At 34.0% G+C, this 15,858-nt stretch overlaps 1 protein-coding gene across 1 annotated transcript in view; it reads left to right on the top strand.

The window, feature by feature from the left end:
• The first annotated feature begins 2,031 nt into the window (after window positions 1-2,031).
• The window catches only part of LOC133301334 (nardilysin-like), a 14,209-nt gene continuing 382 nt past the window's right edge, over window positions 2,032-15,858 (top strand). Inside the window, exons 1-19 of the mRNA XM_061500961.1 lie at window positions 2,032-2,529; window positions 2,801-2,876; window positions 3,493-3,539; window positions 4,320-4,432; window positions 5,128-5,201; window positions 5,359-5,454; window positions 5,547-5,666; window positions 6,101-6,334; window positions 6,920-7,068; window positions 7,619-7,775; window positions 9,728-9,880; window positions 10,095-10,477; window positions 11,440-11,589; window positions 11,709-11,891; window positions 13,436-13,639; window positions 13,761-13,867; window positions 14,392-14,545; window positions 15,385-15,506; window positions 15,764-15,858. The exon at window positions 15,764-15,858 is cut by the window's right edge and continues 382 nt beyond it. Of these exons, the coding sequence (XP_061356945.1) occupies window positions 2,161-2,529; window positions 2,801-2,876; window positions 3,493-3,539; window positions 4,320-4,432; window positions 5,128-5,201; window positions 5,359-5,454; window positions 5,547-5,666; window positions 6,101-6,334; window positions 6,920-7,068; window positions 7,619-7,775; window positions 9,728-9,880; window positions 10,095-10,477; window positions 11,440-11,589; window positions 11,709-11,891; window positions 13,436-13,639; window positions 13,761-13,867; window positions 14,392-14,545; window positions 15,385-15,506; window positions 15,764-15,858 (2,986 nt within the window). The 5' untranslated portion in view covers window positions 2,032-2,160. The remainder of the gene's footprint in view (window positions 2,530-2,800; window positions 2,877-3,492; window positions 3,540-4,319; window positions 4,433-5,127; window positions 5,202-5,358; window positions 5,455-5,546; window positions 5,667-6,100; window positions 6,335-6,919; window positions 7,069-7,618; window positions 7,776-9,727; window positions 9,881-10,094; window positions 10,478-11,439; window positions 11,590-11,708; window positions 11,892-13,435; window positions 13,640-13,760; window positions 13,868-14,391; window positions 14,546-15,384; window positions 15,507-15,763) is intronic.

Here is a 15,858-nt window from a genome sequence, read left to right as displayed (position 1 = left end):
ATTACTAATAATTCACTAAAGTCATGTTTTTTATCACTGAATTACTGTCAAATCTTTATTCTTTTAACTCTAAAATACCTATATGCTGAAGGCACATCACTATACTTGACCTAGACATTATTCTAGGAATATTCATATACTTATTATAATTTTTCGGGATACTTCACCGGTACGCATTTATACCGCGAAACAAAACTAGTATCTGCACTTTTCGTTAGAAAAGCGACTTTAAGCATTATTCCTCTTTCTAAATATTTATCTTACCATAATTATGCAAACCCTTTATCAAATCCATGCTCCGTCATAGGTAACCTTATTTAATTAATTGTTTAGCGGTGCAGGTTCTTACACTCACTCCACCTTTTAAGAATTTTGTCCGCAAAATTAGAGACATACATGTCCCTAAACTCGGGGTATTGGCGGAGAAGCTTGTCCTCCAACTCCCAAGTACACTCCTTAGGAGTTCTTCCTTCCCATTGAACTTTGATCATGGGGATAACCCTGCTTCTTAGTTTCTTCTTGCCACGATCAAGTATCTTTAGTGGTCCTACAAGAGTCTTTAAGTTCTCTCGCCTTTCACATCATCCGGTTGCACTACGTGCGAAGGACCAACAATGTATCTCCGCAGCTGGGACACGTGGAACACGTCGTGGATGTTGACCAAGTTCAGAGGCAAGGCAAGCTGGTAGGCAACAGGCCCTACCCTACCAAGTATCTAGTATAACCCAATGAATCTCGGGCTAAGCTTCCTCACTTCGAGGGCACGACCAACACCGGTGACAGGTGAAAGTCTCACAAACTCATGGTCACCCTCACTGAACTCCAGTGGCCGATGCTTGTTATCGTAATAACTCTTCTGGCGATTCTGTGCTTGCTTCAGCTTCTCCCTGATCATCTGGATCTGCTGGGTAGTCTTTTGGACAAAGTCCAAGCCTAACAACTCACGATCTCCAACCTCAGACCAACAGGTAGGAGTTTGACACCTCCTACCATACAACGCCTCGTAGGGTGCCATGCCCAGGCTAGCAAGAAAAGTATTGTTGTATGAAAACTCAATCAACGGTAGGTACCGATCCCATGCTGAGCCCTGCTCCAAAGTTAAAGCCCTCAACATGTCCTCCAATGTCTAGATGGTCCGCTCAATCTGTCAATCTGTCTGAGGGTGATAGGCTGTACTCAATCTCAACTGAGTACCAAAAGCTCCCTGCAGCGCCTCCCATAACTGAGATGTGAACTTCAGGTCCCTATCACTAATGATACTTTCGGGCATCCCGTGAAGCCTCACAATCTCGCGAACATAGATCTTGGCCAACTGTCTCTGTTGTGAAGCTCACCTTTACCGGAAGAAAATGAGCAGACTTAGTCAATCTGTCCACAATGACACAACTAAGTTGTCCTTTAAAAAGACAAATATTTTTTTCATTATAAGAATATTAATTTAAAATACAAATAAAAAATGACTTTAAAAACACATTTTTTAATATAAACTTTAAAAACATTTTAAGTTTTACATGTAAATAAAATTTGACAATATGACTTATTAAAAATGTAATTTTTTTTGGTATACTATTAAAAATGTAATTAATTAAAGAACAAATAATCTTTTAAACTAAGATTTTCTCACATAAAAACAATAGAAAAATATTTTTACAGATAAATTATCTACATTCACTCTTAAAATAACATCATTTTGAGGTTGAAAAATTAAAATATTATAATAATACAGATTATTATAATCTTAAAATAAATTATAATTACAAAAATACCTTGATTTCCACTCAAAATAATATCATTTTGGACTCAATGCAAATAAGTTATCTATGAACCCTAAAAACAATTATTTTCAAATAATTAGTTAAGTAACGAGGAAATATCCTTTTATTAGCACTAAATTTTAAAAAACAAAACTTAAGAATTATATACGAATAAAGCTAAATATATGTTATGTTATTAAAAAAAAAGGCTAAATATAAATGCACTTTTAAAAATAACTGTAAAGAGCACCTTGATCCCACCAAAGGAGAGGACATGAGTGCCCTTAATTTGTTGCTTTTATTTTCCCTTGCGCCGCACAGCAGTTTGGGAGTTCACAGTCCTGAGCAACAAAGAGAAGTGTGTTTTGCTGCTGCAGCTGCACGCTCACCCAATAAGACTCTAGAAATGAAGGGTGCCCCCACCACCACAACCTTCTCTTCCGACGACGTCGTTCTCAAATCCCCAAACGACAGTCGTTTATACCGTCTCATCCATCTCCAAAACGGCCTTCGTGCTTTGCTCGTTCACGATCCCGAGATTTACGCTGAAGGCCCTCCCAAACCTGTTCCAATCGACAATGAAGAAGAAGAAGAAGAAGAAGAAGAAGAAGATGATGATGATGATGATGAAGACGAAGATGATGATGATGAAGACGAAGATGATGATGATGATGAAGAAGAAGAAGAAGAGGGAAGCGAAGAAGGGGATGATGAAATAGAAGTAGAAGCAGAAGGAAAAGAAGGGGCCAAGGGTGCTGTTGCTCAAAGCAAAAAGGTTACTTTTTTATTCTGTTTTCTTTTGTGTTATGTCCCTTTGATGAATACCCATTTTGATTTCAGCTTCGTTTTTCAAAGCCCTGTTCTGGTGGCTTCGTGGGTCGTTCGTTTTTGTTGTTGATTGGAAATAATGGGAATGGTGTAAAGGAGATAGGATCTGGATTCTGTATGATATGAGTGGAGATTGGAGAACAGATATGAAAGTACTAATTTGGTTTGATACTTTGATTTTTGAATGCGAATAATTTCGTGTGTTTTGTTGTTTGCAGGCTGCAGCGGCCATGTGTGTAGGAATTGGCAGCTTCTCTGACCCGTTTGAAGCGCAGGGACTAGCACATTTTTTAGGTTTCGATATTTTTATTATTCAAGTGAAGATTTTTATTTATTTATCTATTTTTAGGTTAAGTCGTTTCCAAATAAGTCCCTTTTGTTTAAAGGTTTTAATATAGTCTTTGTACTTTGAGAAACAATTTGTTTCATTTTAAAGGATGTAAAGTTGTATCATTTTAAGTGAGAGAAAAAGATAGATAAAGGAGGAGAGAGAGTGGACAAAAAAATATAAAGGTGTGGGTCTCACCTCTTTGTGAGAGTGAAAAGATATAAGTTGTGTCATTTAAAAGGACAATATTTATTTGAGTTTTCAAATAGGTTCTATAGTTTAGCAATAGTTAATTGCCTACTCTATCTTGCTTTCTATCATATAGATTACTATAATTTTTCTATTTTTTGTGAATAGGTCCTTATAGTTTAGCAAAAGTTAATGGGGTTAGCAACTAAGGACTTCTTTAAAAAATTTTAGATGTACAGGGATTTCATCAAAATCTTTTAATCTATGGGGACTTATTTAAAAATTTAGTGAAAATATAGGGACCTATAGTGTAATTTAACCTTATTTTTATTTATCCCTGGATGACCATTTTTAAACATCTTGAATTACAAATTCTAAGTAATTTGTTTGCAGAACACATGCTGTTCATGGGGAGTAATGAATTTCCAGATGAAAATGAGGTCTGTTTGGCTATGTCATGTATTGCATATTTATTTATGTTCATTTGAAAATGATCAAATCCTTAATGTATCATTTAGGAAATAATTTATCTAAAAATAAAATATATTCGTTTTGGTTTAGAAGAATAGTGTAAAAGAGATAAAACCTGAACCTTAAGATCTGCTATTTTGACATTATAGTACTTTCAGATGAAATATGGTCGATTTTACTTTTGCATAAGTACACCTCTTGTTGCCTTTCACTTTGTCATGTGCCTCAATTCAAACAGGAACTTTTCCTGTCTTCATGTAAGAAAGTTTTGACTATTCAAAACCTTTGATGGAAATGCATTACAGATTTCATGTTATTATGATTTTATAGCTATAAGCAATCTTGGCATTCCTTCCCTGAATGCCACATTGCCCCTGGTGGGTCTTTCTGATGTTTCAACATCCAATAGTTACTGATAAAATAAATGATAAATTTTTTGAGGTCGTTGCATTATTACTATTATTATCGTTATTGTAATCTAAGTGCTCCTTCTATAGCTTCTACTTATCAGATGTCACCTTTTGTGGCTTGGCCAAATCAGCTATCTCTAAGTCTTAATCCTAACTGATTCTCCCCCTTCTTTATAGAAACTTAAAATTAGTTAGGATTAATTTCTTCATTAATTTCTTTATATGTATGCCATGAATTCTTACTTTTTCTTTTGGTAAATTGTGCTCCTAATATATGTTAAAGAAGCATAACATATATTATTGTCCTAGCAGTCTGACACTGACTCTTTTTGTTGTTAGTATGATAGCTATTTGTCCAAGCATGGTGGCTCATCAAATGCATACACAGATACTGAATATACCTGCTACCATTTCGAAGTGAAGCGAGAGTTTCTGATGGGTGCCTTGAGAAGGTAAACTCTGCTATGCATTGTATGAACAGGACAGTTCCTGTCTATTATATGATTTTACACATTAACTTTATAGATAGGTTCTGTTTCCAATTATTGCCTCTAAATTGGCATTTAATTCCATACTTGTCTTGTGTTGCTGGTTGCTAACAGCTTGTAAATCTGTATAGTATGAAATGATGATGCATATGTTGAACATGCGTTTTGTGGAAAGAATTTTAGCAACTGCAGTTTTATAAAAGTGAAAAAGACAATTCTTTTTAATCTCTGTTACTGTTTATCATATTACTGGCCACGTGTTGTAAAGCATAAAGCAGAATTAGTATGCATTTGAATACAAGACTTTTAGATCGTTAATGCAGTAAAATTTACCTTCTACATCTTTGTTATTTTAGCCATCTAAGTGTTTATTGGAATACAAGACCCTGTAGATCATCAGTCTAGTGACCTGATTTTACATATTAATTATTGTAGTCATCTCAATGTCTGTTAGTAAATTATTTATTGATAATTGGGCTAGTAATATTTTAATTACCAATATTTGCTGTTGGTTACAGTTTGCTTAAAATCTAGCTGTCATAAATGAATTTAATGATTCAGTTTTGATAATGTGTAAGTTAAGAGCGTTGGACATTTCAGTCCACCTTGATGTGCTAGATTTCTGCTGAATTTTTTTTATTGGTTTCTTTCCTTATCAGATTTTCTCAGTTCTTTATTTCTCCTCTTGTGAAAATGGAGGCCATGGAGCGAGAAGTACTTGCAGTAGATTCAGGTATGTCTCATTCTAATCTGATCCTGCAGATTTCCACCTTACCATATCTTTTTAAAAAGTAAAATTGATAAGGAACTCAGACTTTTCTTGCCTTTCTGATGAAGTTTGTTTTTGGTTTACGATTGTATACCATAATGGTGTGCAAAATTGAACATAGAATTCAACCAGGTTTTACAAAGTGATGCTTGCCGTCTTCAACAACTCCAGTGCCATACTTCTGCACTTGGTCATCCCTTAAATAAATTCTTTTGGGGTAAGTTCTATTATGTTATTCATCCATTTGTTGGTCAGCTACTTATTCTGTATACGTGAAATGCTATTTTTTTCTTTTTCATGTACATGAAGGGAATAAAAAGAGCCTGGTTGATGCAATGGAGAAGGGTATTAATTTGCGGGAGCAAATATTGAAACTATACAAGGATTATTACCATGGTGGATTAATGAAGCTGGTTGTTATTGGTGGAGGTGAAGTTCTATTTCACTAAATTTGATATGGCTATTCAATTCATAATCAGGAAGTTTACCTAGTTTAATTAACCAAGTATAGGATCTAGATAAGACTTGATGCAAAATTGTTGCTGAAAGTGAAGATCTTGCTAATGAAAAAGGAATTGAGTTTCAAGTCTAATAATATTGAGGAACAGCTTGGTATCTTTCTAATTGAAAGAATGAGAATTGGGCTAATGTTGAATCATGCTAATGTTGATAAAATATTTTTTTTGAAATTGAATAATTGCACTTATAAAATGGTTGGGATTATGAATATTTAGATGATATTATGCAAATAATTTGGTCAATACTTTGAAACAAATGATTTGTTCTAATGAACCTAGTCAGGTGTAGGATTAAAACCAATATATGGCGGTATGATTTTAGTGATGTGCTTATAAATAATACAGAGTCTCTGGATGTGCTTGAGAGCTGGATTGTGGAACTGTTTGGTGCTGTCAAAAATGGTCCTCAAGTAAACCCAGAGTTCAGAGTGGAAGGTCCTATCTGGAAATCTGGTAAAGTTTATCGGCTAGAAGCTGTCAAAGATGTTCATATCCTTGACTTATCATGGACCCTGCCCTGTTTACACCAGGAGTATTTAAAGAAACCAGAGGATTATTTAGCTCATCTCCTTGGGCATGGTAAGATATCTCATTATGGATTAATTCTCGAATGTTAAGAGCTAATATCATGCTTTTTTTATGCATCTTTTTGTAAATCTCTATGGTCAGATTTAAGTAATACAATTTATGACAATTGACATAAGTTAGCTTCTCTTCTTTAGCAATTTCTATCCTTTTTTTGTGATATTTCAAAGTTTGTCAACAAGTTTCATGCAAAGCAAGTGCAAGTTGTCTTCTATTTGGTCAATAATAGCAAGCAGAAACTTGTCTTTGTTTTATACACACACAAAACACACTCACACTCATATGCTCAGATTTTTATTTTAAACTTCTGAAATATTGTTTTCTAGAATTGTCTCATATCTTTCGAAGTTATTATGTTTCAGAGCTTAACCATTCAATATGTAATGGAAAGTGGTTCTGGTTATTGATTAAGTACTAAGTAATTCTCATTCTTTCAGTTTCTATGATAGTGACCATTCACCATTCTAATACATATATATTACTTCATTCAAAGTGCCTGTCGATATTTAAATCTAAAAGTCTATGGTTGAATGTTTTATTGAGTGGCTTTCATGAACAATAATATAATTAACTTTTCAGAGGGCAGGGGAAGCTTGCTTTCCTTTCTCAAGGCTAGAGGGTGGGCTACATCTTTATCTGCTGGTGTTGGGGATGAAGGACTTTATCGGTCATCTATAGCTTATATCTTTGTCATGTCCGTACACCTCACTGACTCTGGTGTAGAAAAGGTAATCTCATTTTCTTAACCTGTATAGGCCTCTCAGATGAAAGAGTAAGATTAAATGTTGTGTTTTTACTGTGCTGTCGCTTGTCAAGGACTAATGTCATATACCTTTTCATCTTACGAGATCAATTTTAGTTTCAGCTTCATTAGTATTTGGGAAATTTAATGATTTAAAAATTTTCATTAATAATTATAAATGTTCCAGATGGTCCCTTTTTAGTCCTTTCCCCCTTCATTTCCCCCACTTCTTCTTTTCCCTTTCTTTTTTACTTTTATTTATATATATATATATATATATATATATATATATATATATATCATTACTGTTTTGTTGTTTTTACAACCGTTTTGTACCTTTCATGTGGGTTCATCTACCACTGACCCCAATTAATTTCGGATAAAGGTGATGTTGATGTAATTATAAATGTTAGGTTGGTTGGTGGAAGCATTATTGACATTTGGTAAAATAATCGTTTTGATCAATATATGCTTTCAAGTTTCAACATTATTACTTTTCTTCAATATGGCTTAACTTTTTCTTTGTCACCTCCCAGATCTTTGATATCATTGGCTTTGTTTATCAATACCTTAATTTGCTGCGTCAAGTTTCTCCACAAGAACGGATATTTAAGGAACTTCAGAGTATTGGAAACATGGAATTCAGATTTGCAGAAGAGCAGCCCCAAGATGATTATGCTGCAGAGCTTGCAGGTTTTTTTTTTTTTCCCCATGAAGTTGTTTTCTTGTAACTATAGAGTTGAACCTTTTTTTATTTTTGTAATTTTAATTTAAGGGTGAAGCCTCTTAAGTTAGCGTCATTTGAAAATTTTATAGAACCGTAGTAGGGATTGCGATGTTATATGGAGTTGAATGTTGACCAGTACATAAGCAATATATGAATAAAATGGGGGTAGCAAAAATGAAAATTTTAATGTGGATGTGTGGTCATACAAAGATGGATAAGAAAAGAAATAAAAATATTCAAGGATTGGTAGGAGTAGTACCGATGGCTGAAAAGATTAGAAAGTATAGATTGAGATAGTTTGGGCAAATTCTTCAAAGACCCTTAAATGCTCATATAAAAATAAAAGTTGTTACCAAAAGCATGACGTAAAGAAATTAAGAGGCTGGACGAAACTTACTTGGGAAAAAGTAGACTAGTAAATCTAGGAGTGCGAAATAGATTGGTGAACGGTTATTTTAGCGGGAAAAGCTATTAGCATCGTCTATGGGTAGACCCATTATTTCCTGTGTTCTACACAATCCTTTTTAGTCATTTTTCCTATATTTATTTATTTCTTTCTTTAGTATTTATTTTATTTTTTTATCCCAATCTTTTCTTGTTTTTTATTTGGGTTCACCAACTGCTGACCGCAACTAGTTTGGGATGAAGGTGATGTTGATGTTGATTATAGTGATCAATGCTTCCTTAAAATTTGTTGCATAAAGTTAGGCATCCCACGATTACTAAAGTGCGTATTGTGAATAAAGGGCAGAAGAGGGATTTGGTGTTATAACAACTAACGTAGATGACAAGAGATGTGGGAAGCCAATGGGACTTGGTTAGGAGCTAGGATAAAAGGGAGGGAAGGATCATTGAAGAGGCATCCAGTCATTGAGTGAGGATTTGGGGCCTTTAGGCAGGGAGGAAGCAAGACCCCTCGAAGAGTCTCTTGTGTCTCTATCATTTTCTGCTTTTCTTTCATTTATGTTCTTGTTTTGCTTCTGTTTTTGAGGGATTCCAGAGGTTTTCTCTGCTGCAAGGAGTTAATCTCCATAATTTCTTTGTGACAAGTTTGTATCACATAATAATCTGGTAAAGTGACCATAAAGTGCGCTAATTATGGTAGGGTTGTTAATGATGTTAAGTTTGTTTTCCGAAATATCTAGGGTTAATGGTTTAGATTTTAAACTTTTCTGTGCATAAGCATTTGGGAACAACTTGATACTTTAATTAGGTATCTTGCTTGATATTCCAAACTCCTAAGCCCAATAGTGTTTTTTTAAAAAAAAAAAAAAATCTAGTGATTTTTGGGATGGTATGATCTCCAATTTCACCTATTAAGCCATTGTTAGTGCGAGCCTTGCTGAGCACACATTGTATATACATAGTCTTCTACTTAAACGTAAACCGTATGATTCCAAAGCTTCTCCCCACAACTCTAGTTTAAATGTAGACAATGCTTAGGCTCACCCATGAAAAGCATCTGATTCCAATTGGACTATATCGTCTATGAAAAGCATGCGTTGAGGCACTGACTATTGGATTGAACTCTAGACCATTTGATCATAGAGACTCTAATATCTCATGAATTAACCCTCGCAAAATAATGACCTCAATGTCTGTTCTGTGATATATGAACATAGGTGTTAATTTGAAGCACTCAACTAGTCGATAATGTTTGTTTATCAGTAGTATGTGGAAAAAGAAGCAAACATACATTAGAGATGAAAGAAATTTCATTGTCATTTAGTGATTATAGCAAAAACTGAAGATCTATTTATGTTCTCAACCCAATTATATGATAATATATGAAAGAGTCCACTGGCCCTTCTTATTTGTGGTTTTTTCCTCTGGGTAATATTGCTATTCAGGAAATCTTTTATAATTGTGTACAGATTTATTGTCCTTATTGGCTTATTCTTAATATTTTATTGTGCAGAAAATTTGCACTTTTATCCATCAGAGCATGTCATTTATGGTGATTATGTGTACAAGACATGGGATGAGAAGTTAATCGAACAAATTCTTGGTTTCTTCATTCCCGAAAACATGAGGGTAGATGTCGTTTCTAAGTTGTTCCTTAAGCAAGAAGGTGCATATTTTCTTTCTCCCTTGTCTAATTGGCAAATGCATATATGCTCCCTTTGCCTTCATCATTGAATGAGTGGCAGCTAGTGCATATCTTCATTTCTGTTATGTTGAAGTATTGGAGACTGATAACTGAAATTTCACTGTTAAAAAATTTGTGCTGGAAATTATATTTTCATGAAGCTGATTGAACGACTTGATGTTGCTCTTCATTTCAGACTTCCAATATGAACCTTGGTTTGGTTCACGTTATGTTGAAGAAGATATTCCTCAAAACTTGATGGAGTTATGGAGAAATCCTCCAGAAATTGATGCCTTGCTGCATCTTCCGTCCAAGAATGAGTTTATTCCAAGTGACTTTTCCATATGTGCTGGCGACACAAGCATTTCTGATTTTGCAAATTCAACCCCTCCTAGATGTATAGTTGATGAAGCATTGATAAAATTCTGGTACAAGCTGGATAGTACTTTCAAAGTTCCTCGTGCCAATACATATTTTCGAATTAACTTGAAGGGTGGATATGATAACGTGAAGAGTTGTGTACTGTCTGAATTGTTCATTCTCCTTCTTAAGGATGAGCTGAATGAAATCATATATCAGGTTAATCATCTATCTTGTTTATAAGAAACAGACCGGGACAATAAAGGAGGATGGAAAATTCTCTGACAACAAGAAAGAAGTTAACAAAGCACAGAAACAAAAGAAAACTTGTGCTCGATACAGTTATGAAGGATATAATAAAGAAAAACAACTGCAGCTTAAAAAATGCTGTCATTTTTTAAGAGATTCTGCACCATAAAAAGTTACCCATTTCTATTGTTTCTAGGGCTCTCCTCAAACTAATCGTAAAATCCGATAACTGTTTGCTTATTATCATTCATAAAAATGCTCTCATTTGGTATATCTGTGTAGAAAAGTGAGTCTACTGGATTGCCTGATACGGCTTTCTAGGATTCACCTGTTTTTATCTTCTAATTGAACAAAAATTGCTTTTTTAGTTGCTTAATATCACTTGTTGTGAAAATGTCTAGCAAGTTGACCTCATTGAATGAATACCTTTAATGCTCTAAGGCCTGTCTTTTGAAAGTGCATTAACCCTTATATAGTTTCACCAAAGTAGTTTTCTCTTTAACTTATTACAATAATATTAATAAAGGAAGTACAAAGTATAAAGTTTTGGTAGAAAAAAGATTTCAAGATTAAAACACTGCTTTAATATTTATTAGTCAAATTATTGTCAAAGAACGTATATACAATAAAAATTGATCGGTTGAGAACATTATCTTCAGCGTTGGGGTATTGGCAGTCCCAATAGCCTATTTGTACTCCCAAATCCCAATTACTTTTAATTGCTGTTTCCTAAATTGTTCTCGGCTAAATTACAATTTGCTATATTTTTAGGTTTGACTTGAACAGAAAGGAAATTATTTTCTTGAGGGCAATTTAAGAAATTGCAGTTAAAAGTAGTTTTTGGAGGGCGTGAATTGGCAATTGGAAGTGCAAGTAATCCCATCCTTTTTTTTTTGATTTCTTTGTATTTGATTTTTTGTCTATCTACGCAGGCCAGTATTGCCAAGTTAGAAACTTCTGTCTCATATGTTGGTGACATGCTAGAGCTAAAGGTATATGGTTTCAATGAGAAGCTTCCTGTTCTCCTATCTAAGGTGTTGTCAGTAGCTAGATCTTTTATGCCAACTGATGATCGATATAAGGTATGAGGCATGCTTCTTTCTTTGTTTTTTTCTAAATGTTAACCCTGTTTTCCTTTTCTCCTCATTCAATTTTTCTGTTTACTTTCGTTGTTGTCATGGACCAATGCTTATTTGAACAGGTAATAAAAGAAGACATGAAGAGATCTTTAAAGAACGCCAACATGAAGCCTCTAAGCCATTCAGCATATTTGAGATTGCAAGTTTTGTGTCAAACTTTTTATGATGTTGATGAGAAGCTGCATTATTTAAATGATCTGTTTCTTGATGATCTGAAGGCATTTATCCCTGAGCTTCGCTCCCAGGTTGATATGGAATTTTTAATATTAATATTTTTCTACTATATTATTTGCAGTCTTTATTATCTTCCAAGTATGATGACTTAAAGAGTAACATAGATGTTGTTGTCAATACTGTTAGTGAGAAGCAGACACCTAAATGTGTGTCGTGCTGAGCCTCAGGGTGCACACATGGGTGAGCATTTGTTATACTTGAAGCTTGTGACTCTGTTCCTTGAGTTGACTAATAGCCCTGTTAGAATATATGAAAAATATCTCATGATATCATGATTGTGTTGTCTTAGAATATTTCAGAATATCTTATATGATCTCTTAGGAATAGTTTTCTTATTTCCTTATATTTTATGATTTATTTCCTTATGTAATTAGAAAATTATTAGTATAAATAGGGATTAATACTTTATAGCTTTTATCACATCATATCAATTTGTAACACAAAATCAAAACCAATTTCATTTTATTCAATCTTTATTCACTCTTTTTTTTTTCTTCCCTACTTAACTCCCCATAATTTCAACATGGTATTAGATCAGTATAGTCCCCCGTGACCTGTACCATCACTATTTTATTGTAGAATTTCCTAAAATATGAAACTATTATATGATGTTATTATCTTCATTCATTTCTTGTCTCTCTCAACAAACCCTAAACCTGCTATATTGACTTCCTTGTGGCAAATTTTTCCAAACCCATTGTGCCATTGCACAATGGTCCTTTTCTCCTCATTGTGTCTCAATACCATCGAACTTGTCCTGCCACACCTCCTTCCAACACTTTGCAGACCACTATTCAGTTTTGAGCAATTTTTTTTCAGCATTTATCTGGCAATGTTATTTGTCCAGTTGGCTTTTTTCCAATGCCGATATAGTGTTGAGGGGGAGAAATTCAGAAAGTGTTTGACTTTGAAGGTTGATCTTTGTCCTAGATGAAGTTTGCCCCAATTTTGTCACAAATGCTCTGGCCATGTTTGCTTGGCCTTGCTCATGTTCTCTTCCCACTGATGATCATTGCTCTGGCCCTGACTTCTTTCTTACCAATGAGTCATATAGTGATGAATTATTAATGAATTGGAGTATCTTATATGATCTCTTGGGAATAATTTCCTTGTTTTTTTATTTTTTTTTATTTTTCACGTTTTATTTCCGTATTTAATTAAAATTTGGAATCTAATATTAGTACAAACAGGGATTAGTGTTTTGTAGCCTGTATCGTAGTATTACTCATTAAATCAATGCCAATTCTATATTATCATCTTTATTCTCTCTTTTCTTCTTTCCCTACCTAAATTCCTATGATTTCAACAAACTCCATATTTTGTCACACTTGTCCGTTTGTGCATGTGGAAGTCCTATATTTATTGGTTAATCACGCCAACAACTGCAAGAAAACAACTACTCCTTATTGGTTTTCAGTAAGTTGATATTTTAAACATGAATTCCATGATGAACATGGATAAGTCAACAGAGGTTAATTATAGCTTTTTATTTGTCTTTAATTTTTTGTTATGACATTGTTGGAGATTTATTCTTTTATATCTTAACTTTGTGCAGCTATACATTGAGGGTCTGTGTCATGGAAATCTGTCAGAAGAAGAAGCAATTAGCATATCAAATATATTTAAGATGAATTTTCCAGTAAATGCACTCCCTATTGAGTTGAGGCATGCTGAACGTGTTATTTCCCTCCCAACCAGTGCCAATTTAGTTAGGGATGTCAGTGTGAAGAACAAGTTGGAAAACAACTCTGTGGTTGAGGTAATTTTAGTTAGATTGGTTTTTGTTTGTATTTTCACCAATGTGTTCCATAGATGATTTGTTTTCACTAATCTCTGGCAAATTTCTCATGTGTCTTGCTTTCGTTTTGCCATTTATGCAGCTTTATTTTCAAATTGAGCAAGATTCTGGTATGGGATCAACTAAATTGAAAGCTTTGATTGATCTTTTTGAAGAAATTGTGGAGGAGCCACTTTTTAATCAGCTGAGGTGACAATCTGATCCATCTATCTCATATTTGACATCTGATATTTGTTGATGAAGATGGGTTCTCTCTTCCCCTGTTTTCTCAGGGTTGTAGTAGGAATCCTGGATCGTAGTTCTTTACCCAAAATTTGTCTTTTTGAATGAGAATATTTGTTACTTCTTACTTGTCTTATCTGTGCAAACAACAGGCAAATGTACTTGTAGTCGCGATTCTTAAGTGAGCGGTTCATATTTTCTACACTAAACATTTTTGTTGCTGCTTCTTAAACTCAATTCTTTGTAAACTTGTTCAGGGCATAGGTTGTTGATGGCTTGATAGTGAAGTATTCTTTGTTAGGCATAAAATTTTCTATTGTTGTAGAACCTTAATTTCACTGAAAACATTTTCAAATTCAATGAAACCTTTTACTTGCACATTTCTTTTGTTTAGGTTGAGAATTAAGATTGCTGTTTCTTGTCTTTCTTTCTCTTTTGCCTTCTTTATTGTCTGTTTGGGGGCTGAATTCCTAATATTTTTCTGGATGCAGGACAAAAGAGCAGCTTGGTTATGTTGTTGGATGTGGCCCACGAATAACATACCGTGTTTTTGGGTTTTGTTTCTACATTCAGTCATCTGAGTATAACCCAGTTTACTTGCAAGGTAGAATTGACAACTTCATCAACGGTTTGGATGAATTGTTGGTGAGCATTCCTGATTTCTTCAATTCCATGTTCTTAGCTTAATTGCTTCCCATATGAACTGTAATAAAGTTGACATGATTTGGGTGCTTAAGAAATTATGAGCCCACCCTACTATTTTTGAGAAAGGAGGAAATGGATGTGAATAATAAAATGCTTTGTCTCAAATTCAATGTAGAACAAAAGGTTGAAAAAAAAGAAAAGAAAGAAAGTAAGAAAGGAATAAAGAAGCTGCTATTCTAACAATTATTTAGAATATAAATTTGATTTCTGTTTACAGCAAAATTATGTTTCTTTCTTTTTGTTACGAGTTTTCATTGCAGAGAAAATAGAATATGTAAAAAGAACTTTGTTCTAGAAAGTATTTGGGTTGCTGGGAAAAGTGAGGAGTTATAACAATTGATTGGAAAATCAAGGGAGTCAATTTTAACAACTTCATAATTTATAATACACTGTATATATCATAATATCAGCCGTTCAATCAACGGTTATAACTCCACACTTTTTCATTGCTATAAAAAATCAGAAAACAAGTATTACTTGCTTGGATTTAACAGCACTGGGACCTTGAGATAACTATCAAAGGGATGACTCTTTTATTCCCATTTTCATTGCATGTGCTTTCTATTTGACAACATGTACTCTTTCTCTTAATCCTTGAGTCAGTGCCTTATGGCTGTTATTCAATGGCCTGTTTCTGAAATAGGCCTAGATAAACATAATGAACGATCAAGGGATGATCTGTACTAGCTTTTGTGAATTCCCTTGTTTAAAATATTTATTGAAATATATAATTGCTGAATGAAAGACTTATGTTTTGAAGAAATATATTGGAATTGCAGGATGGGCTTGATGGTGATTCCTTTGAGAATTACAAAAATGGGTTAATGGCAAAGCTGCTAGAGAAAGATCCGTCACTCACATATGAAAGCAGTAGATTGTGGAATCAGATTGTTGATAAAAGGTACTTTACAGATTTTGTGGTCTAATTGGTACACTTAAAGTCAATTATTGTTGATGACGTATTATAACCAGCAGCTATTTGTTCCTGCATGGTTCAGCTGCTAGATATCTTTTATTTAGACAACATTCACCAGTGATAAAATGTTAGAAGTTCAGGGAGGAATAAAGAGGGCTAGCCTTAAAGGAAATGTGTAAAATCAACTGCATTTTATTGCTGCAATGATGGTTTATTTAATGATAAAATATTATGGTTTTCAGGTATATCTTTGATATATCAAAGAAGGAAGCAGAAGAATTGGAGAACATAAGCAAGCATGATGTTGTTGAGTGGTACAAGACATATTTTAAACATT

Source organism: Gastrolobium bilobum, unplaced genomic scaffold (assembly GCF_033153095.1).
Source record: "Gastrolobium bilobum isolate Gb01-03AN ecotype WA unplaced genomic scaffold, APGP_CSIRO_Gbil_v1 utg41872, whole genome shotgun sequence".
In the NCBI taxonomy this organism is placed as follows: domain Eukaryota; kingdom Viridiplantae; phylum Streptophyta; class Magnoliopsida; order Fabales; family Fabaceae; genus Gastrolobium; species Gastrolobium bilobum.
The sequence above is the reverse complement of the archived record's forward strand: the minus strand, read 5'-3'. Positions and strand labels throughout refer to the sequence as shown.